Source organism: Pyxicephalus adspersus, chromosome 3, assembly GCF_032062135.1.
Source record: "Pyxicephalus adspersus chromosome 3, UCB_Pads_2.0, whole genome shotgun sequence".
Lineage (NCBI taxonomy): Eukaryota > Metazoa > Chordata > Amphibia > Anura > Pyxicephalidae > Pyxicephalus > Pyxicephalus adspersus.
Window position 1 is genome coordinate 149,481,095 of NC_092860.1, and position 23,586 is coordinate 149,504,680.

The 23,586-nt window shown below is 40.9% G+C and overlaps 1 protein-coding gene across 4 annotated transcripts in view; it reads left to right on the forward strand.

The window, feature by feature from the left end:
• The window catches only part of SLC4A11 (solute carrier family 4 member 11), a 118,500-nt gene that overhangs the window by 66,550 nt on the left and 28,364 nt on the right, over positions 1-23,586 (forward strand). For 3 of the 4 annotated variants that reach the window (XM_072406662.1, XM_072406665.1, XM_072406664.1), the window contains exons 4-10: positions 1,103-1,146; positions 3,067-3,298; positions 10,496-10,577; positions 14,690-14,813; positions 15,569-15,772; positions 17,241-17,309; positions 21,190-21,274. In XM_072406662.1, the coding sequence (XP_072262763.1) occupies positions 1,103-1,146; positions 3,067-3,298; positions 10,496-10,577; positions 14,690-14,813; positions 15,569-15,772; positions 17,241-17,309; positions 21,190-21,274 (840 nt within the window). The remainder of the gene's footprint in view (positions 1-1,102; positions 1,147-3,066; positions 3,299-10,495; positions 10,578-14,689; positions 14,814-15,568; positions 15,773-17,240; positions 17,310-21,189; positions 21,275-23,586) is intronic. The other variant, XM_072406666.1, reaches the window with a different exon arrangement.

Below are 23,586 nucleotides of genomic sequence, written 5' to 3' on the forward strand. Positions count from 1 at the left end.
CAGGCCAAACTTATAGGGATCTGATGCTGGTCCATCACAGAAAGCCCAGTAATACCAGACTGCGGTTTTGGACAGAATGATAAGAGGTGAAGTTTAAGATTGACTCAGACTGAAATCCTGGTTCTTTGCACAACCTGGGCTTGGGGTTTAAGGAACTCCGCATGAATGCAGTGAAGAATAATACCACAATTTGACCGCACTGCAGCACTATTGTTACCATGTAGGCCAGTTCAGGTTCCCTTTACCATCATTTTATACTCTTGATTTCCATTAACCAGGTATGGTACTTGCATTGTGGACGTTTCCTTTTCAACATCGAATAGTGATTGGTGGGGATTTATTTCTAATGTTCTTTAGAAAGACTATAGGCTACAGAGCTCAACCCAGCTCTGCTTTAAAGCTGGGTTGGAAGAAATTGTAGGTGGGTGGCAGGCGCTGTGTTAGTGACCAAACGTCACAAATACCCAAACCTAGCCGGGTGGTTACTGAAATGTGTCGTGTGGTGCGCCCAGCTAAAAGAGGCTGGGGAGAACACTGGACTAAGTACTGGGTAAGTATAATGAAAATTCCGTTATTTTTCTTTTCTGGATACTTAAAGAGGGACTAAACTCAAAACAGCAAAAAAAAAACAAAAAACACCTTCAATCCTGCAGGGCATTCCGATCCCTCCGGGGGGTGTCCTGCATCGGGTCCCGCGTCGCCCCAGCATTCATCCCAGGGCCAGCGCTCCGGGCACCGTCATCTTCTCTTTTTCTTCCTGTTCTTCATCCTACGTCACCCAACCCAGGCACGGGATCGGGTGATGTACAATGGAAAAAGAAAATTGACGATCTCACTGTGCATGCGTGAGATCGGTAAATTTTTATCTTTGCGCAAAAAGCCTCCTTCTGTGCATACGCAAAAGGAGCACCCAAGAGCCTCCCAGGATGCGTGACGTAGGTATACCGGGAGGCTTTGTGCTCCCATTGTCTACCCTTATATGTGAAGTGAAAATTCTAAGTTTAGGTACGCTTTAACAAGAAATTTGTTATCCAATGGGACAAGATGACTGCACTAATCACATGATAACTTTTCTAATTGCTTTTTTGTTTTCTTTCACCAGAAAACGAGAGTGCTGGCTGTGTATTACTGCATACATCACGAAAGGTGAGTGCTGCCCCCAGTTTCATATTGGCTTTGCATTTATATTTTTTTAAGTATAATTTTTGGTTTTATTAGTAATCGAAAAACTTGATAGAAGAGCCGTGACCGTAGGTTAAATCCATTGCCATTTTCCTCTAGCAAGCAATGAACATTTTTAGGCAGTGTGGTCACAGTCTGATGGATTGCCAGTCATCCCAATGGAAGTATTTTTTTTTTTTTTGATTTTTATAAAACTAAACAAACATATGCACAGCTTTGTAACAGCTGGTATACAGTAACATGTTAACAGAAGGATCTACATCGCAATACTCCGAGATGAGACTGTAACATATTAATAGCTGAACTCCAGGATTAGCAAACAATTGTCTAATTACGAGAGTTGTGTATATTCTTATTTGAGCCCTGGTGTGCTTTGTGTGTTTCTTCCAAGATTTGTGAAGTAATCTGGTTATTATACTTTGCTTCTGTGCAGAAGCTTCCTATTATAAGGACTGTTCACTGCTGCTTTCCCTCCTTGTGCAGAGTGATTTTTGTATCCACCACCTCTGTAGCTTTTTGCTTACAGGGAGGTAGGTTTGCTTGGTCCAGGTCCAGATCTGTGCAGTAATTTAACATGAAAACGTGTTATTGATCAGGATCTTCCTGTGACCAGCCATCTCTGCTTACTTTTCTTGATCAGGGGGACTGGTCTTATATCTGCCCCCTCCTGTAGTTATCCCTGACATTCTGTAGTGTGTGGCCCTTCTGCTTCGCTCCCTATCACTGGGCTATGCCTAGCCTGGGCAATGTCACAGCTATTAGTAATTGGTAATATACATGGTATTATCCGAGTTTACTAAACCACATAAACGCATTTTTTTTGCACATAACACAGCAAGCAATCACCTTAAACTTTGTTCTGTTCAAATTGCTTTGCTATGCTATATAGACATCAAGTTATTCTTGTCAGTGAGATTAGCAGGATAATTGGCAAGAATTGATAGTTGTAGAATATTGTGACAAAAGGATATCAATGAATGAAACCCATTCACTTGGCTACATTTAGATGGGTCCGTCCATTACATTTTTTATGACCTAGAAGAGATTGCATATTGTCATACAATCAGATGGTTACATATGTGGCAGTTTTTCCCACGTGTGGTGGAATGCCATTATATAATGTTTGCTTTCTGTGGTCACTTGTCATTGTTGATGGCTTTGCCTTGGATAGGTTTTATTAGCAGTATTGTTTGTGTTCTGTAGTCATTGTGTCTCTAGACGTGACCTTCCCAATGTGGAATTCAGCTAAATTAAACCCATTTCTGAACAACCCAGACGCAGCAAGAGCCTTCGGCGTCTTTTATTCTTGTATAAATACTTGTCATTGTTTCTAGATGCCTCTTCCCGTGAACTGATTGCTATTTGAATAGTTTTGAATACTTTAAGTGTACCTGTAACATACAAATAACACATTACAGGGCCTGGCGGGGGGTGGGGGGTTAGTTCTAAATTACTAGTCCTTTCTGTGATCAGCTAATATATGAAATTTCAAACTTGACTTAAGACAGAGATGGAGAAAGTCTGGTAATGCTATAAATATTTTATTTATTGGAATCTGTGGCTTTATCATCCCAAAAACAAAGGGTTTAAAAGTCACAAATGCTAATTAGCAGAAGGATGCAAATCATACAGCTCACCCCTCCCAATAGTAACTTCACATCCTTCTAATCTCTAATGTGAGCAAATGCTATGGAAGGAGAAGTACAAAGTAGGCTGACGCTACTAAAATTTGAGGATGAATTGCTCCACACTGACTTCAGATACAGTGATCAGCAAGGTTTGATGGTTGTTACAGTAACAGGTTCACTTTAAGCTGTTAAAATGCAAATAATATCCCTAATAACGGCACACAGTTAATCACTCATCTTGTTTTTCTGTCTTCAGTATCTAAAATTAAAGAACTTTGAGGAGGAAGTGAGAGCCCACAGGGACCTGGATGGATTCCTTGCCAAAGCCAGCATTATCTTGGATGAGACGGCGACTTCTCTGGATGACGTCCTGCGGGAGATGCTCAAACACTTTGTGCAAGACCCGGAGAACGACGAGCCCAGCTGTAACTTTGATAAAATCATGAGCACTTTATTCACAGATTCTGAGGCCCCGAGAGAAGGCAACGGTGAGCAAATACTATTTATATGATGATGAAGGTGTTGTAATCACTTTTATCTGTATTTGGTAGCTTACTACACTTTATTTTGTACATTGCTTATGTGCAATCCAAGTGTTACATTATGCAATGTAAATATATGAAATTATTATGGTCTCAGGCTCTTGTAGGCCTCCAAACAACAGCCTGGGACAAGGCGAAGGACAGTAGACAGTCAGTTGTGCCCATGTGTGTACAATGTACTTTCCCGGGAATTTGGGCAGTAAGGCATTACATTTGTCAAGGATGAAATTGGCTTCAGATAGAATTATAGTAGAAAGGGTAGGCACAGGAAAAAGGGATTCTGTATTTATCAGAGCCCCGCTAGTAAAGGAGGAGGTGCTAAAGAATCTGTAGCCGCCATCTTGGTTGTTGCACAGCTTAGTGTCCCCTTTGATGATTTTTGGTTTTTTGTTCATTGTTTACATGGTGGCAACATTCCAGATCAGGTGTGCAGTTACAGCCAATCAGGGCACAGTCTCCTTTTTCTGTCCATTCACAAGCTGGGGGAGGTACAAGACCAATAAGTGTTACTAAACTGCAGCACGGAATATTCAGGTCTCCTGCCCTGCCAGACACTGATCTCCTAACTAGATGGATAGAAATACAAAACTGAAAGGAAAAATGGTTCCTTTTATCTATTTCCTCTACCTATATTAATTTTTGACTTAAAGGGTCTGATTTATCAAAGCTCCCCAAGGCTGGAGTGGATACACTTTCATCAGTAAAGCTGGGTGATCCAGCAAACCTGGAATGGATCTGGTCAAGGATTTAAAACATTTGCTAGTAAATAACAAATGACTTTGAAGAAATCCATTGCAGATTTGCTGGATCACCCAGCTTCACTGTTAAGTGTATTCTCTCCAGCCTTGGAGAGCTTTAATAAATCAGGCTCAAAGTCTACTTTAATGCCCTCCTTTTGCTGTTTTTTTCTATTTCAACTTTAGAGCATAATGGTAAAATGAAAATGCTAGGTTATTGGGCAGCACATAATCGTCCTATTCCTCCTATAAGCAGGAGTGTAACCATTCTCACATTAATTCTTTCAGATTGCAGGAGAAATAACACAATATTTAAACAAGTGCGTTTAAAATTCGGCTTCCCCAGCAGTGCTATTGGATAATATGTAAGAGGAGCATGGCGCCTAAGCGGATGCGTTTGTGCCGTGGTAGTAAACAAGGAGAGAGTGTTTACGCTTTCCGCTGGCACCGCCAAGCGTGCTCGGCATGGCTGACTCTCAGCAGGATCGCGTACCAATTAGCCTCTTGTTTTCCTTCTTCGTGAATATTTGTGAGCTGACTCATTCACTGTAGAGGCTTCGGCCCTAATTCCTTCCAGCCAGCGCTGAGATGAAGCAGCTGTTACAGTTTGTGTGACGAAGCAGCAATGTTATTGACATAGGAGGCTCACCACGTGCCCCAGAGGCCATGATACAGGGGGCTGCAAAACAACCGTGTCTGCTCACAGTAAACAGTACCAATATTTCAAGTAAATGTAATTGCTATGTTAGTTTATGGATCCATTCACACCAGTGCCCGAATCACTTCCAAGAGCAGCTGCCTTTGTGTGCGCTGAAAAATAAAATTAGGACAGAGGTAATATGAAACACTACAGCACGTGATGCATAGAAACAAAACACATCTCACATACAAATCTGCTTCTCTGTCAGCCACACACCCTTCTATAAAAAGAAGAATTATAATAAGTAAGGAACGTAAACACTACTCACCTACTGTAATGATGTCACCTCCATGAAATCCAATGAGAATATCCCGGGCCCAGAAAGGTCTTTCAGTGTACAGGGTGTAGCAGATATTGTATTTTTGCCAGGATGTGTTACAATGCCCTGAAGCGTGTTGTAACAGCACAGAAAATGTAGCTTGTCTTTTTTTTTTTTTTTAAACCAAAGGGACACAAATTAGTTTGTAGGCACATCCATGCACACCTAAATGCAATGCTCCTGATTTATTTCGGCATTTAGAGTGTGAGCTCCAAGGAGCAATACTGTCCTATTAAGTGTTACAGTATGGGTGTGTGTGTATGTGTATATGTGTATATATATATATATATATATATATATATATATATATATTTTTTTTATTATTATTATACAGTATTTAGGTAGCACCATCATATTACGCAGCGCTGTACAATGTCCATAGTTGTGTCACTAACTGTCCCTCAAATATTATTTTTTATATCCGTGTTCTCCCCAGACCCTTCTAGCTGGGTGCACCACCCGGCATTTTCAGTAACTACCGTTACTGAAGAGTTGGATCACAATACAGGGACCACCACCTGCCTACAACTTCTTCCCACCCAGCTTAGAAAAAATCTGGGTTGAACACTGAAATATGTATATGTTTGTGTGATCCCCCATGAAATAACTTTCAGGTCTTAAGGAACTCCAGCTATAATTACTAGATCCACAGTAATAGTCACAATATATTAGGGTGGTCAGTGGGAAGAATGTCATCCTTACAGATAGCCAAAAAGATCATTGGTGCCACTTAAACAGACCTAAGAGGAAAAAATTTGTCATTGCTCAAGGGACCCCTTGCAACGTTTGGAAGAACTTCGGTCTAGGTGAAAGCAACCATCTTGACCTATTTTGCATAAGGATATGTGATCTATTATTCATAATTGCAAATATTTCTATAGGAACATTACAAAGTAGATCAGGAGTGTTTACTTCCCATGTTTCATACTTGTTCATACTTGCGATTCTGAATCCTGGAAGCCAGGGAATTACAATGACGTCCAGGCATCCAGCAATAAAATGATGCTTTAGTCATTTCTATCATTAGGTATTCTCATATCAGTCGGGTTGATACCTCGGGTTTGCAAATTAGATAAGGCAGTGGAAAGCTTTGGTGCATTTTGCGCTGGTGCAATTAATCTTGTACGCTGATTCTGTATCTGCTAGGTATTGTTGATTGGTGGGCAGCTGAACATACACCAGTACATATAATGAAATACAAAGGATCCATAGTGATTATAATATACATTATCTTCATAACAAATTACATATGTGTCCATCATATGGCTACAATGTGTAAAATGCTTCAATTGCCATTATGTAATCATTATGGATTGTGTGTTTTTCAATACATAAACTGCTCAATGTTCTCACATCCACTAATTACCATTGATTACTTGTGTTTTCACAGATATAGTTTAATGTTACTATCCTCGTAATTAAACGCAGCAGCCTGGAACGTATTCACTCTCTCCATATGCTGTTTATGCTCCTACAATTAACTTGTGATGCTTTCTCCTCAGTATTTAATGTTTCTGGTGCAGTCATCCAAGCTGGAAAGCATTCAGTAGGTGAGGTTGCAAACCAGGCCCCGAGCGGCAGCAGGTATTTACTTTATTTTGCTAGATGGAACCTCGGCTTCTGAAATCCCCAAGGTGTGTTTGTCCAGTGCCAAGCTGTTATTAAACAAAGCCCATACTGCTTACTATACGATTGCAGTTTTATTTTGTGCTGACCGTGGTTGCTGGCTCAGTAACCCTCATGTAGCGCGCACTCTCCCTGTGTTTGTATGGTTATACATTGGCAAAGCTTGTAGTCATTATCGTCTTTTTAAATATATACCCCGGCAGAAATAAAAATAACCGCTCTGGCAGCCCAAGCGAGAATCTGTTTGCTGTAGAGGCTCTTGGGAGAAATGTGGAGAAGAGAGAAGCCGCCGTTACTATAAATCATTTTCTTATAGCTCATAGCACTCGTAATAAAGGGGTACTGTCATCCATTTAATGTGTCCTGAAAAGCACTGCGTGAGCTTCTTCCTGTACCCATTACACACAGTATTGGTCAGAATTCAATAAGTTCACCCAATTTGCATATCTAAGGCCAAATATGTAATACAATGCTGCTTACCAATCCTTAGATACATTACAAAAAGATCAGTGACTGCTGAAAAGTCATCAAACCTTCATTAGGAATATATCTTGGGTACAGGCTCATCTAATATTGATGGCTGCTTTTTCTCCCAACTGCGCATATAAAAAAAGAGAGAACTTAGTGTACACTTCTGTTTTCGGAATTCTAAATAAATATGTGAATAATTAATGTATATGCCAAAAAAAAACCAAAAAACATTAAAGCTGATTTCTTACCTTTGCTTAATTTTGCATAGTCGCATAGACAGCTCTTCTCTACTAAAGTTGCTTTTACTGCACACTCTGAGCATTTTATAATGTGCATTGGAAGCTACAAGTTAGGTGGAGCTCGCCCGATCTCCTGGTTAGACAATGTCCGGGATCATCTAGGCCATTGTTTCTCAATCGGGGTTCCTCCAGAGGTTGCTAGGAGTTTCTTGAGCAATGAACAAGTCGGGTCAGTTTAGGTGACACCAATGATCTTGTTGGCTATCTGTAATAGTGACATTCTTGCCATTGGCCAGCAATGTAAGAGGCATTCTTACCACACCACACTGTGAGCTGTGTATATAATAATTATAGCAGAGGTTCCCCAAAGACCTAAACTGTATTTCAAGCATTCCCCCATTTTAAAAAGGTTGGGAAGGGCACCTTCAACTTGACTTTTCATTCATTGGATTCTAAGTTCTCTAATCAATGTTTCCTAACGTCACAAATGGATGTTACTACAAGAGGGTAGATAGCAATACAGGACCCCTCTCTTCCATAACACAGTGGGATGGGGCCTGGTGGTCCATAGAGATAGCTGGCACTAATTTACCTGACATCAGACGGCACAAAAGTTATCCACTGCATCTTCTGCAATTTTGTACGAGGATCACTAAATTATAGTTAAGAGAGCAAGATGTACGAATAGAAGCAACCTGTAAAAATCATCAGACATCTAGTGGCAAGCTTTCAAGATGGGGAAGGCATTGCTTGATACCTTTCTTAATGCAGTACATGTCCAGGCAAGTAACAACTGCAATCATGTTGGTTCATTTCTTGAAATTGTAAAGGAAAGATGCAACAGAGGCCTCTGATTAAAACTGAACATTTTTTTGTTTAATTAATATTACACTGTATTTATATAGCACCAATATATTGCGGTGTACATTAAATTGAGGTTGCAAATGACAGACAGATACAGACAGGAGGAGGAGGAGAGGACCCTGCCCTGAAGAGCTTACAATCTAGGAGGTGGGGGAAGTACCACACAGTAGGAGGGGAGTTTTAGTATGGTGGGTGGGTAGTGAGGGTTTAAGAGACAGAAGACTGATAGATGAGTATGAAAAGATGGGTTTTCAGGGCTCTTTTAAATTAGCAAAAAGCAGGAGTAAGCCAAATAGGACGTGGAGGACCATTCCAGAGTCGGGGCAGCTCTAAAGAAGTCTTGGAGCCGTGCGTGTGATGAGGTTTTGAGTGAGGAAGTCAGTAGTAGGTCATTGGAGGAGCAAAAAGAGCGGCTAGGGGAGAATTTTTCTATCAGGTCTTAAAGGTAAGTGGGACAAGAACTGTGGAGGGATTTGAAGGCAAAGCACAGGAGCTTGAATTTTGACTCTAAAGTGAAATTAAATTCAAAGAAGAAAACTACAAAGAGATGCAGCGGAAGAGGAGCGGTGGGAAGGATGGATGAGTCTGGCTGCAGCATTCATATTAGATTGTAGAGGAGAGAGTCGGGTTAGTGGAATACTTGTTGAAGCAAACGATTCATTCATGTGCAGCTTTTAAACAGAACTAGAGTTCTGACGGCTTTATACCAATGTCCTGGAGATCTATTGTGTTTTAGCCAGTAAATGCAGCAGGCTTTGTAGGTTTAAGCTGAGGGCTGGTTGATATTTATTCAACTTGACAGCAAACAACAAAAGTAATAACAGAAGAATTGCACATAATCGTTATAATTTTATTTAAGAGGCACTGTACAAGGTTATTATGTGCTGTGTTTGTATATGCTCTTCAGCTTGTTTATGTCAATGGCTGGGTCTAATGAGATCACAATGGAAACATTTTGTCCAAAATTTAAATTTACATTTCTTAGAGAAGAATCAATTTCTATTGGGGAATGAAAAAGAAGCATGGAGATCTGTATAGCCTACTTGCTCAGGGTTTCAGATTTTCAGATTTTACTCATCCACCCATTTGGTTCATAGGTAATTTGATGGTCTGAGAAACCTAGCCCTAATTTTTGGAGGTTGCAAAAAGCATTCCTGTACATCTGAGTCTGTTGCACTTCCATTGGGAACAGCTTTAAACCCCCCAACCCATCTCATGCGGGATTGGCATTTCTAAATGCACCTGCTGCTGAAGAGAGATAAATGCTACGAAAACTTTTTGCCAATGGTTGCCTCACTCTGTTCTAAATTTGAAGGATCATTACTGTCTTGCTAAGAGGCAGAATCAAGTGTGATTACCACTTTTCTAGTAGTAGAGGACATGAGCATGGCAGAAGAGAAACCTTGCTGGTTCGGGCAGCGATGGAGTAACATGAAGAGTTTTGGCAGGGACATCAAGAGACTTGGCAGTTCATAGGCTGATGTCAAACTGCCAAATTGGCGATGTCACCCTTCTCCCTAATGGTTTATTCTTCTCACTGGCTAGAAACATCTCTTGCAATGAAGTGACCGCTAAGAGACCAATTCCATTGCATAGGATCAGTCATCTGCTAACACGTTGTCTCAAATGACAGGACTACTGGTCTGACATGACCATTAAAGATTCTGTCTGGCAAGTTGCCATCTACAATATAATTGCCATTATATACGATTGCCAACCCTACTCAAAAGTAATGGAGGCATTCCGTTTTTTTCTTTCTGGGTGGTACAGTTAGAGTTCTAAACACAGTATAGACCATTAAAAGCTTCAGGCATCACGTCTATGGAGAGGGATGTTTCCATCCTCTCTCTCCTCCGAGTTAATGTTTGGCCTCCTTCAGCTGCAGCTGAGCGTAAACTTGTGGTCTGGAATAGCAGTAGAAATAGCTGCATAGAAGCTCATCCAAAAATCTTACATAATAAAGTCCTGCTTATGTTGTACAATGCAGCATTCATGGCTCAGCCACCGCCAATCTTGCTGTGTACTGTATCAGCTTGCATCATGGTGCTCCAGAAAAGTAGTGTTACGTATTCTAGATCCATTGTAAAATAGAGAAACGTTACCTGGCTTTTAATTAGAGTATGAATCGTATAATTTCACACCATAATAAGTCAATACATTGAAATATGTTTCTTTTTCTTTTTACAGTCCACCTCCTTTCGGATACAATTCAAGGGGTCACTGCTACAACAACTGGGGTTCAGTACCAGCAGTCATGGCTCTGTATAATGTAAGTATGTGATGAGACTGGATTACACATTTTTAAACCCCATTCAATCTTTTAAATAATAAATATATAAATTCTTCCTCTTTATGACTTTTCTCACCTCCACCGCTTTTTTGTTTGTTTGAATGATGCCTTGGCACTTTCAGACTACTTTTCCAAAGCCTAGGCTAATATAGACTAAGCTTCTCAGGCTGTGTCATCAAACCAGCATTGATTCACAGGTATTTGATACAAAATCAGTGCCAATGACATTATTTGGCATTGCTCTTTTCATCCTAGAGTACTGCCTGCTGCTGCAGAAAGAAGAGGACCCAGATAATGCCATGTTCATGTTCAGGCAGCACACTGTCTTTAGGCACGGTGCTTCGAATCTCGGCCAGGACATTATCTGCATGGAGTTTGCAGGTTCTCCTCGTGTTTGTGTGGGTTTCCTCCGGGTACTCTTGACTTCCTCCCACATTCCAAGAACATGCAGTTAGGTTAAATGACTTCCTGTTTTTCTTGGTGGTAATTTTTAAAAATAAATACCCCCAAAAGCTGTAAAGTAGTATCTTATGCAGATAAGAATGACAAATAGCACCGCGTTGGTAAACGCTGAAGAGGTCAAGTGATAAGCTTTCACCAGTGCAGACAATGGCTGACATGTCCCTTCATGTGCAAAGTATCATTTTTCTTTCAGCAGCTTCAGAATTTGGAAAACCAACACCTTGCAAATATTGTGTACCCATAAAAAGGTTTCCTATGAATCCATATAACAGGAAGGAATTATGAAAGCCAATTAGCAAACAAGTACTGGAGCCAGTTTTATGCTACTGGTAATCTTGATACGATTTATAAAACTTGATTAAATGAAATAGGCAAACTTGTACTTCCGGCATAGTAACAGGTTCAAATTATGGGAGGGATTATGAGCTTTAATTCTTTTCTGTGTGCTTCACTTCCATTCCATAAGAGCTTGGTACTTCAAGCAGATTGACTGGCAACCCCTTGCAATTTGATGGGTTCAAAGCTGGCAGTTCACAACCCTGGCGTTATTAGGGATGCCATAGGAGGATAGGTGTACGATACATGTGGTGCATCAATGTACGATGCTTCCTGTGCAGAGAAATAAATGTCCATACCAACTCACCCTCCAGAAATCCAGAGTGCACAGGCTATGTGCTCTTCCACATTGCCAGATATGAAACCAAAAGATGTCCAACATAGCTGAAACATAAAACTAAATTCCTTTATTATAGTATATAGATATACTTTTAGGTGCAGTTTGAAGTTGAATGCCTGTCTCAAAAACGTTTTAGATGCAGGAAGAGGATTGCTTTACAGGAATAATACTGCAAGTTATCAACACAGCTGGAATGTAAGATGAAATCCTTTATTATAATCCGTTTAAAAATAAGTCAGGGATAAAAAATACAATGCATCTTCAATAGGAAATCAGCTGCAAATTGTAGATTGCCCCATACCGTTTTTAAAATAGGATTTCCTGTGTCTAGCCCTGTGCCTTGCCTGATTTCAATTTATCACTTACCCTAGCTAACTATACAAAAAAAAATTAATTTTTTTCTTGAACAATTAGTCTGATTACTTTTGTGTCTATAGAAACGTCACCCAAACACTGAATTGGAACTGCAATCTTGGTGTCTATAAACCTGCAAGTGATCATATTAATTAAGTGAACTTCCTTTAGATACCCCTTTCCCTCTACGCCCACCTATCCTAACCCACCTTCCTGCACCAGAGCTGTGTACTTACCGAGATCCAAGCACCATTGTCCTGCATTTTGTTGACATTTCTCTCTTGCCAGTGTCCTCTCTTAAGCTACGTACACACGTCAGATTTTTATCGCCCGATAATCGGCATCGCCCAATTATCGGGCGAAAATCTGCCGTGTGTACAGTCGGTGTCGTCCATCGTCCGGACGACCAACCTGCCGGATCCACGGACGATGGACGACAGCCGATCCTAATGAAAGGGAAGGGGAGAGCGCGCAGCAGGGTGCCGCTCCGTCGCTCTCCCCCTCCCCTCTCCATAGAGCATGAACGGTGCTGTATGTACAGCACCGTTCATGCATCGTGCACTCCCTTGTCGTTGGAAAGGATCGTGAAAGATCCTTTCCAACGACAAAAATTGGAAGTGTGTACGCAGCTTTACCCTCGTAATGGGTCCAAGGAGATAAACTGATGTAAGTGAGTTCTATAGAAATCTGTGGGGCTGTACTACAGAAGAGGAATGTAAACAAATGCCAGGCTGTGGTTTTTCAGATACTGTGCAGAAAGAAAGGTGTGTGGGAGATAAGGAAAAGTTAATTAAAGGTAATAAAAGTGCACTGATTGTTTAAACACCAGATAGAGTCTCAGAGTGCTTTCCCGACCAGCTGTCTTGCCTCTGAGAAAGGAGATTGTCTAAAATTGAATACAATGAAATAGATAGAAGTACACCACAAGGGAACAAAGTTTGCTCCTGACAACCACTGTTCCAGAGTGGTTCCATTATTTAGAGTGGTCCCACAGTTTACATTAGCAATGGGCCGTGTTGCTTTTTGTGTACAGGTCTCTCTCTGCTTTAGAATACGTTGGTTACCAGTGCCAACTTCCTTCCTACCCACCCTTGTCTGCTACCCGTACCCTTTGTGTCTTTTTTTTCAGACCCCTGTGGAGTTCTGCTTTATCCTATAATAATAACCCAAAAATCTTAAAAGGAACAAATGTCATCATCCTAAGCACAAAAGGAAGTTGTACCATGCACTTTTCTTTTTTTTGAAACTTGGAAGTGGAAAAACATGTTTTCTTTCTGGGAGATCCAAACAGATTACAGATAATGGAGGAATAAACTTGCCGCGTCGAATCGTACAAACTCCGAGGGCTTTACGCTCATTTGCCAAATTGCCCGATTGTATAAACTTGGCAAAGTGCTATCGCAGTGTCCGTCACAGCACCATTCACAAGTGAAATCCCTCATATGGATCTGATTACAAGATAATTGTTCAGGCCTGCACAGAACAATGCCTCTATTCAGGTTCCCTATTCTTCATCCTCCGCGCACACGGTCTCGCTCTACAGGCTGACGTCACATTGCTGAAACAACAGCCATCAAACTTGGAGAGACTAATCAAGATTTGATAGTTCTTATCACGTATTACAAGTGGCCTCTTGTAATATGTGATCATGTCATCAGGGAATTAAATGTTTGGCATTATTGAAATTTAATGTAAAGGTGACTGGCTCAAGGTAAACTAATAGTTTTGCTTCACGATGGCTTTGTATATCAAGTGTTGGTTGAAGGAAAACCACTAAGGAACAATTCTCACTGCAAACCATTCAGCATTTTATCCCAGAGCAAAAAACACATGAAAGTGCTTTTCAAAGTACTCAGCTCAAGCTAAAGTCAAAGTAGTGCGTGCTGCATTTTTACATGGCTTTTCTGGGTCTCTATACCTGCTGTGCTCATTAGGAGATAATCTAAGCATTCCCGCCCTAAATTATTGGGTCAGTATATCTGCTGTGCCCGCTATAAAAGGCTTTCACCATCCCTGTGCTCCTAGGACTGCACACCTACAATGACTATTATGTGGAACTACCACAAATCCTGCAATGTGTTCCCAGGTCTGTTTCCTGCTGTGCCTATTATGAGGGGCTTTCACCATCACTATTGAATTTTTTTTCTGTTAATGTTATATATATTACAAAAAAATGTAAGAGGAGGTGGAGAGGAACAGGTGCAGGAATTACGGTAGAAAGATTTTGCTGTTGGGTAATTGAAGACCAGTAGGAAGCCAGGAAATTACTCTAATTATGATATATGTATGTGAAACAAATGCTGGGGTCTAATATTTTATGCAATTATGCACACTAAGAAGATGGGAAACGGTGCATAATGGCTTACAATTCATTGCATTCATCCAATGATGAGCAGCTCTCTTTAGGCTAATGTAATGTCAACAGATATCAACCTCTTATACATTTCTGAAATGTCATATTCCTGGCACCTCAAAGTCGTTCTTCTGGGGTGATCTGCAAATGACACCAAAAATGTGATATGAAGCATTGAGCTCTTAAAAAGGCTGGCAAAGGGTGACCATGTAGCATGTCCTAATACATTCTCTGCTTTATCTACAGTTGCACTATAAAGTCACTTCAGCGACGACATGTCTGTATCAGCCGGCTAGAGAGGCCGCAGAACTGGGGAGAAAATTCCTGCGAAGTGCGGTTTGTTATCCTGGTTCTGGCTCCTCCAAAAATGGTAAGTGTATTTTCTGGGTTGTCCAAAATATGAATAATTCCATTTTTTTCACAGTTGGCATGGAAAAACGAATACCCGAGAAGTCACAGTAGACCAAATGACCCCTTATATGGGGCTTTTGTTTTGGTGGTCTTGCCTCTCTCATAGCATGACAATAGGAAAGTAATTCTTCGTGGTCACTGATATTTTATCAGCATGCTATTTATTGCTGAACAAAAATAGAACAAAAATACTCCTCCATAAAGGAATAGACCATTGCTGTACCCCATAGGCACAGGTAGTGTGCAGAGTAATGCAGGCTTCTCAAACTGATCTAGTCTTTCTCCAACTCCTAATCTTGCATCACTCAACCCTGAATCTTCTCTCAATACCAATAGGAGATGTTAGGTTTTCATGCTGCCCGTTTAACTCGAGAAACCCTCCATCGCTTATCACAGGAATCTCCATTTAGGTTGTATTTATTTACAGCAGCAGTAAACTCTGCTCAAGACTGAGACACCCAGGAACAGTCCAAGTAGGGTTATCCTGCACTTTAGGAATAGAGACTTTATCCTACCCAAAGCTCTACATAGCCTCCAGACTTATGAAAAAGAAAAGTTTCCTCCACATCATACAGAAATCTTGGAGCACCTAGCATATTTTTCATGTGAATGTTAGGTGACTTATATATACTGTCCATAGTCCAATATATAAATCTTCATAACTTGTGTGATGTGATGTTCTCTTGCCTTATACATTTTCTTTTTCTTCCTTAGAAAAGTACCAAAACTGCAACAGAAGTTGGACGAACCTTTGCGACAATGTTTTCAGATATCGCATTTAGGCAGAAGCTCTTAGAAACCAAAACTGAAGAGGAGTTTAAGGAGGCACTGGTCCACCAGAGACACCTCTTGACCGTAGTGAACAGGCATTCAGCAGTAAACGATGGCCACAAAGTCCACAGCCACAAACCATTAAAAGTAAGTATCAGCAAGCTTTATTACAGTATGTCTAAGGTCTTTTACCCCTTCAATCCTCAACTATATGAAAATGTGTACCCCTAGAAATAGCTAGGGATTAGCAGATACACCTGAAACATGTAGTATTTATAGTGGATTTCATTATTTTATGCCTTTTAAGTGACATTCTAAATAGGTCAAGCCTTCTGAGCTGATTCAACACCCTTTGTCCACCTTTCACCTGTACACCCCTTGTCCACTGCTCACTTTTTCACCTCTCAATAAGTGACCATTTCTGCACCCTTCAAGCACCATTGCTTACCTCTGCACCCTTATTGCACCATTGCTTATCTTGCACCCACATTGCACCATTGCTTACCTTGCACCCACACAGCCCACCTCTGCACCTCTTTACACCAGTGCATCCCTACTGTGCCCATTTACACCACTGTATCCACCACTCTATTCCCCACTTTTCACCTATGTACAACTTCACTTCTTCTACTCACCTCCTCTTTACACCACTTCACCTCCTACCGCTCACCTCTGCACCCTGTTTACACAACTTGCCCACCCACTATTCACCACTGCAACCTCTTTACACCACTGCATCCCTACTGTGCCCATTTACACCACTGTATCCTCCGCTGTTCACCTATGCACCACTCCACTTTTACTACTCGCTTCATCTCTCCTTATAGCGCTTAACTTTGCACTGCTCACATCTGCACTCTCTTTACAACACTGCTCCTCTCACTGTTCATCTATGTGCAACTGCACTTCTTCAACTCGCCTCCTCTTTACACCACTTCACCTCCTACGGCTCACCTCTGCAGCCTGTTTACACCAATAGCCCACCAACTGTTCTCCTCTGCACCCCTCTTGCTCACCCCCTATCTCTCTTTACGTCACTCTTCACCTTCTACTTCATGCGAGTAGCTCTCCCTAAAACATATGGCTGTAAAAATGGCAGGACAAAGTGGGAGAAGATGGTAGAGTAGTCAGGTAACACACAGCAAACCGATCCATTGCTCATTTTGAAGGGTCACTGGAGCAAGGGCCTGGCTCCAAGGTTGCAGTTGTGACCACTGTTCCTCAGGCACCCATACTAAGCTTCAAATGGATGCACAGGACAGGACTCCTGTGTTGTGTGATAAAAATAATGTAGGTATTGCAGGATTTGAGCAGTAATCCAGGATATAGCATTTGTAATTCATTTTCTGAGGGATTTACAGTAATCTATAAAAAGAGAAACTGCAGATTGCTAGAACAGCGACAACCTAAATTCAAAATCTATTCAGATTGTGCACAGCCCTTTTTACAGTGCATGATGTGTAAACCCTGGCTTTAGTGAAAGAATAGAAAACATCAACAAATGCACCAAGAGCACCCAGATAGCTTTATTACTGTTTGACATTGTTTTGTTTTGTGATTAAGGTGTTTTATGCGAGTGCTATTTTTGTTTCTGTTCTTTCATCTCCTTCTGGAGGATTTGCTACTGGTCCCAACCACCGGGCCTTCCAGGCAGGTCTGCCACAACTCCTTCCTCCGTCTGCTGGTCTGTGTCTGAAAACCGTGGTCAGGCCATCCTTGCTAGCTACAGGGGGCTGGCTGGTGGGTTCCTCGGGGGCAGGAAGTGCTTTAGCTGTCAAAGAATATAAAACACAAAAACCGCTATGGTACTGATATTGATGTAGCCCCATACTGGAAATACTGAAGCTCATTCAGCTTTCATGGGGCTTTTGGCGTTTTACTGATGCTGAAATCATTTGTAATAGAATAATCGATGCTATCACTGCTCATCAGTGTTTGAAAATGCTAGTTAGCTGGCTGTAATTCTGACCTTCTGACTACAATACTGGATCCTGAACAAGCATGCATATCATAAGTTCTGCTTTCACCATCTACCTTCTTGTTCTTTGCCAAACCTATATCTATTATGAAATTGTAAACCCTTTTTGAAAATCAAATTGTGAAATGGAACGAAACCTTCAAGACTTGCCTGTCCGTGTTCTGTCGCAGGGTGCCTCCATCTTTTCTTTTGCATCCCAATCTTCAATTTGATTTGTTTATTCAGTCCCAGAGCAGGAGAAGCCGGGATTGCTGGGTATCCTTTCAAACAAAGCCTTTTTTGACAATTCTCCGGCTCAATCAGGCAGGTATGTTGGATTATTGCTGGGACGTCACTTTCCTGCAATAATAACTTGCCTGATCGAACATTTTTGAAAGGTAAAATACACATTTTTGTAACCTTTGTTATATCTCAGTGGTGGTGATCTCCTGCTGTTGCCGCTTCTTGCCTACTCCAGAAATGTCTGCATGATGGTGGCAGTGGTGGACCATGTCTGTGCTATGTATGAAGAACCATCCACTTCTCAGGACTGTGACAAGAGCATAGCAAACCTGGAAGACAGATTGTTGACAGCTTACAACAGAAGATCCCCGAGCAAAAACCTTCATGACAGGACCATCATTTATTTGTTTATGAAAGTTAGATTGAAAAATGTTGCAAATTACTTTGCAAACCACATTAATATGCTAAAGCTTTTAAATTTTAGTGTCTCGATTTACATCCACTTTTTAAATAATCCTGTTTGGATTTCTCAGACATGTAAAATATTTGGGAAGTTTTCCAGCAACCTCTCCTATTATTGTTAAACATGAACCTGTTCTGTGCCTATGACTGAGTCACAGCCAGATCCAATTGTACAGTTTAAAGCCCCAGGAAGCGTCTGTAAATCTTGTTACAACCCGTCGATTCCTCTGCTTTACTCGATGAGTCGTCCTGTAGGAAGAATGATTATAATATAATGAATATATCTACTTCCTGTTTTGTACAGACCAGCCAGCCCCCAGCGCTAGTGATGGACGAGCCGTGCAAAGCTACACAACACCCTGTTCTGTTCCAAGCCCTTACCTGTCCCATTGCACTAACTGCTTCAGCTTTATGACATTGCTGGTACAGAAACTAGTCACATCATTGTCTAAAATGTCATATCATGGTCAAATCATGGTGATGTGATCATCCATTTCATACTGCTTGTGTTATGGTAAACCCGGGAAGATACTTCTCAAAACTTCTGCAAATGTTCTTCAGGTCATTGTACAGCTAGAAGAAGTTGGTTACAATTTGACTTTATTCTTGTCATGCTGAAGACATTTTTGTAGCTTTCCAAGCCAATTAATCAGTTAGATAAGTCATAAAAGTCCTCAGCGTTACAGGAAAAGTTCAGTTAAATGGGAACATCTACTTCTAGCTTTACTGCCGGCCAAAAAAATTAAAACCAGGGACATGAGGTTAATAACATGATCTTATTACAATGGCTTCTGTTAAGGGGTGGATTAAATGAGGCAACAGGTAATCAGCCCTTTCTGGACGGTGATCTGTTGGAAGCAGGCAAAATGGGCAGGTGTAAGGATCTGAGCAGCTAACATGGGCCGAACTGTGATGAGCAAAAAGCAGGTCTTGTATGTTTCCAGTATGCAGTGGTTTGTGATCCAAAGGACAACGACCGAACAAGCGACTGGGTCATGGACACCAAATGATTACTGATACAAATGGGTAGGATAGACTGTCAGTTGCCAGTTTCTTTTGCTTTAGGAGAAAGAGGCCAGAACAAACAGTTCATCGCTGCTTGCTCTTTGCCCATTCTGACTGCTTTCCCCCACCAAACACGTTTCAGAGGTGGGGAATAAAGGAATTAAAGAAGTTGGCCTGGTTTAGAAAAATCATGTTTTCTTTTACATTATTTAGGCATTGAGTACCTACATGGCAATAGTATTACCCTATGGGAAATAGTTGGGCTGTATAACCTAAATAAAACTAAACCTGTTCAAATGGCTTATCCCTGTTCCATAGCAGGATGCCGCCATCTTCTTCCTACAGAAGATCTTTGGCCATCTTGATTGGCCATGGTGGTATGGCAAAAATCTCAGGCAGGTGCATAGGCTTCATTCATTCTCTGCACGCAAAAGGGAAGCCGGGACTGCCGGGTTACCCTGCCGATCACCACTGCATGCATAGCCCAGCTGATAGCTGCCGCGATCAGGAAAGTATGACTGTTTTTTGCAGAAGGGACATTACCTGTCTCTTTTGTAATAACCACCTGCCTGATCCTGTATTTTACAAAGTGGGACTTTAATTCCACAATAAAAATTTTACTGCGTTTGCTTATAATGCAGGAAACCTTTATGGTCGTGAAATGTCTATGGCAGAATTGATTTTAGGTGAGTAATGTTTTTGATAATCTGTTTGTGTATTAGGAAGTATGAGGTGTTTAAAATGGCAGTAATTATCCTCGGTGCGCTTGCACACAGGTTTAAGAAATTCAGCAGTAGGTTGTTTTTTTTATAAATTTGAGCCATAGCCAGCAGCTCCATATTGGATCCTGTATGCCCCTTGGGAAGCAGTGAAGAGTTAGATTAAGAGCTCTCCATTCATCAGGGAGCATGAGCTTCATTGATTGCAAAGCTGTAGATCTGATTCTTTAAGGGGCTGACTTTAGCAGAGAGCCCACTGCTTTTACAAATTAAAGTCTGTCCTTGTGGAATATACGTCATACATTGCATATTACCCCCCCCCCCCCCAGCTGTATTCCCGAGTGTGACTCGAGGTGGATTTTCCAGGCACAAATCGGTAGTCACACTCGGGGTAGCTTTTAACTAAAAAAAAAAAAAACACTTGCCTTGTTCCATCGCTGTCCCCCAACATCCCGCTGGTCCTGACAGGTCCTGGGGACGTGTCCTTCCTTCTCGATCTCCAGCCGGCGAATGCAGCAACGATCTCCAGGGTTTCCCGGTGACGTCGGTGCATGCGTTGGTGCGGCCAGGAGAATCGGCGATAAATTCAAATAACTTTGTATTGGATTCAATACAAAATAGCTGTTTTGAGTACAATACAAAGAAATATTCATATAATATATATATATATAATTATATTATATATGCTACGGTACAGTTATATTACATGTTTCACTATTTTTTTATTTTCTTTTAACAGATTTTTGTGTTTTGTTATTTAAAGTTTATTAATAAACCTAACAAATTTATTTTGGTGAGTTATGCCTAGGAATTACAGCCTACAATGAAAAATAAATTTCCATGCAAAAAAATGTACTACTTGTTGCATGGAAATTTGGACGGAATTAGACTGCTAGGGAGGTTGAAAAGGTTGGCAGTTATGTTTCTAAAGCAGTGACCTGCAACTGGGTTTACACATATTGCTAACAATCACCCAGACATTTCACCGATCAATCAGCTGACTGGGAATGTGCCCACAACACAATAACGGATGGCTTTACCTGTGTGTCTGTTGTCATATCAAGACATCTATAGTGCTGACAAAGCTTAATCATCGACATGCAACCCCTATCTGTGTCTGTGCTTATGGTTCCAATGACAGCTTGACTAAAATTCGGCCATTTCTTTCCTCTCTACAGCTGCACGAGTTCCTCAATGTGGGAAAGGGAATATTTGATGACATTGCACGTAGACTTCCAGTCTACCCTTTGGATTTCACAGACGGTAAGATACCCACCTCTGTGTGACCTATGTACTTTTTTAGCTTGGCTGCCCCTAGGTGCTGCACGACTGTCATGCTTTTCCTTCCTTTAATAGTTGATGATCGTGAACAATTTGGACAAGTAGTTGACAATCTAGAACCTCATAGAAAAAAGGCAGCTTCCATATTTCTCTTCTGACTCACTTATTAAATATTAGTACATTATTATTAGCCGGAATTTATATATCGCTGACTGATTAGGCAGCGCTGTACAAAGTCCATTGTCATGTCACTAGTTGTCCCTTAAAGAGGCTCATAATTTAATGTCCCAACCATAGTCATATCTCTTTAATACAGTCTAAGGTCAATTTGGGGCGAAACCAACTACCTAACTCTGCATGTTTTTGGAATGTGAGAGGCACCAGAGTATCTGGAAAAAACCTACGCAAACTCTGGGAGACACACATAGAGTCCTGACAGAGATTTGAACCTTGGACCTACTGCTACGTTAGGTCCCTAAAGCCAGGATATTAACCACTGAGCCACCATGCTGCCCCACAGTACGTGGTACTATGTTAGCCATAGGGAAAGAAAAGATTGCATCTGTAATTATTTTTATACAATATAAAGTTTTGCTTTCAGCTAGATTCCCTTTAAAGTAGATTATTCATGAACTCTGGCCTCCAACCTTTTTGCTTTTTTTTTTTGTTCTACTCTGTGCTGCCATAAGCATTGGGTGCAACCTTACACGCAGTGAACGTTGGTATCTCACCACCTCTGCGGCTAGTTTAATTTTATCTGTGAACCATAAAAATGTGAAAGCCGCCACTCATTCGGGAAACCTCAGATAGAAAAAGAAGCAGCTCTTGCTATCTTCCCATTCTGTAAACAGTGGTTTTCTAGCTGCCATGTTGCATATCTGACCCAGAACTAGATTCAGTTTCCCTGAAGTAGTATTTGACAGGAGTATGAATATATTATTAAGTTGTTGCCATGTTCCATTATGTCTTTGTATGGTATATCTAAACCCAAGAACAAAAATGTAATAAATTAAAGCTTGCCAGTCCAATAATTTTATTAATTTCTTCTGGTCCATTGCCATAACACACTGAGACAGGCCAAAGACAGATCAGAGTCACCTTACAGCCCTGCTTATGCTCTACCGATATTGCTTGCTTGATTTTCATTCTTCATTAGATTTTTTATACAGATTTGCATATTCTTACTCTCTTCGAGGACTGCTGAGATAAAGTAAATTACCCATGTAAATAGTCTATTGTTCTCAGTTAGTCTGAGAATACTAATAGACTAACTTTGTAGAAGAGAAACAAAAAGCACCAATCAAAAGACCTCAAATGGAATGAGCAGATAAATCTGCTCATGGTTTTTTCTTGTTCACAAAAAATATATATAGTTTGCTGCTGAGAAGAAAAAGGTAGGTAGATCTATCAGTTATAAAAAAAAAAAAAAAACCCTTTACCAGCAGGGTCTGTCAGACAAGTAGCTTTCCAGGGCCTATAATGAATTGACCCAGTTTTCCATGTCTCCTGTATATTGTCTTGCACTGTGTGTATAAGAAATGGGTCACGCTGCTGTAAATGCAGACAGAACGGCTGTAATAAGCCAAGGCACAGTTTTCTCTGTACCTGTATCCATTTACTGGATAATAGCACCATTTATCCTCAGCCCTTTAAATCCCCCAGATAAGAGGCACATTGAGTTGCGCTCTTTATTTCCTGACAAGCTTTCAGGAACTTGTATAGTTCTGGCCAGTCCATTTAGCTGCCATTAAGTGATGGATGTGCCCTGGAGCCATAACTTGTCAAAGTGCTTCTCATGACTTTACCTGTGTCAGCCCTGATGAACTCCTTTCTGGCCAATGTCATTTTTGCAAACAAAACAGAAGTGAGTGTATCAACTCTGAAGACTTATTACTTTTTTTTTTATCCTATTTTATTAGGCTGATATAGGCTCAAGTAGTATCCATAATGCCCATTTGGTTATGGGTTGGCTTTTTGCCGTTTAATAAGTGTAGGAGGAGTCCCCCATAGAATACTAGAATGAATAGCGACAGACTGGTAGAAAAAATGGCTTTGTACCTTTTTATAATAAGTATTTTTGGTGAAATATAAATCTACCTGGAGTGATGCAACAGGTTTAGTACATGCATAGGAACATTTTGATATTGGCAGCTCTCCGGCATGTGATATTTTGACACTCCGGATCTGTGCCCGCCCCCTTTACCACATTCTAATAACTTACAACTCAATGTCTCAAGAAAAGAGGGGAATCAGCACAGCATCATGGGAATAGGGTTCATAGTGGTACCAAACTA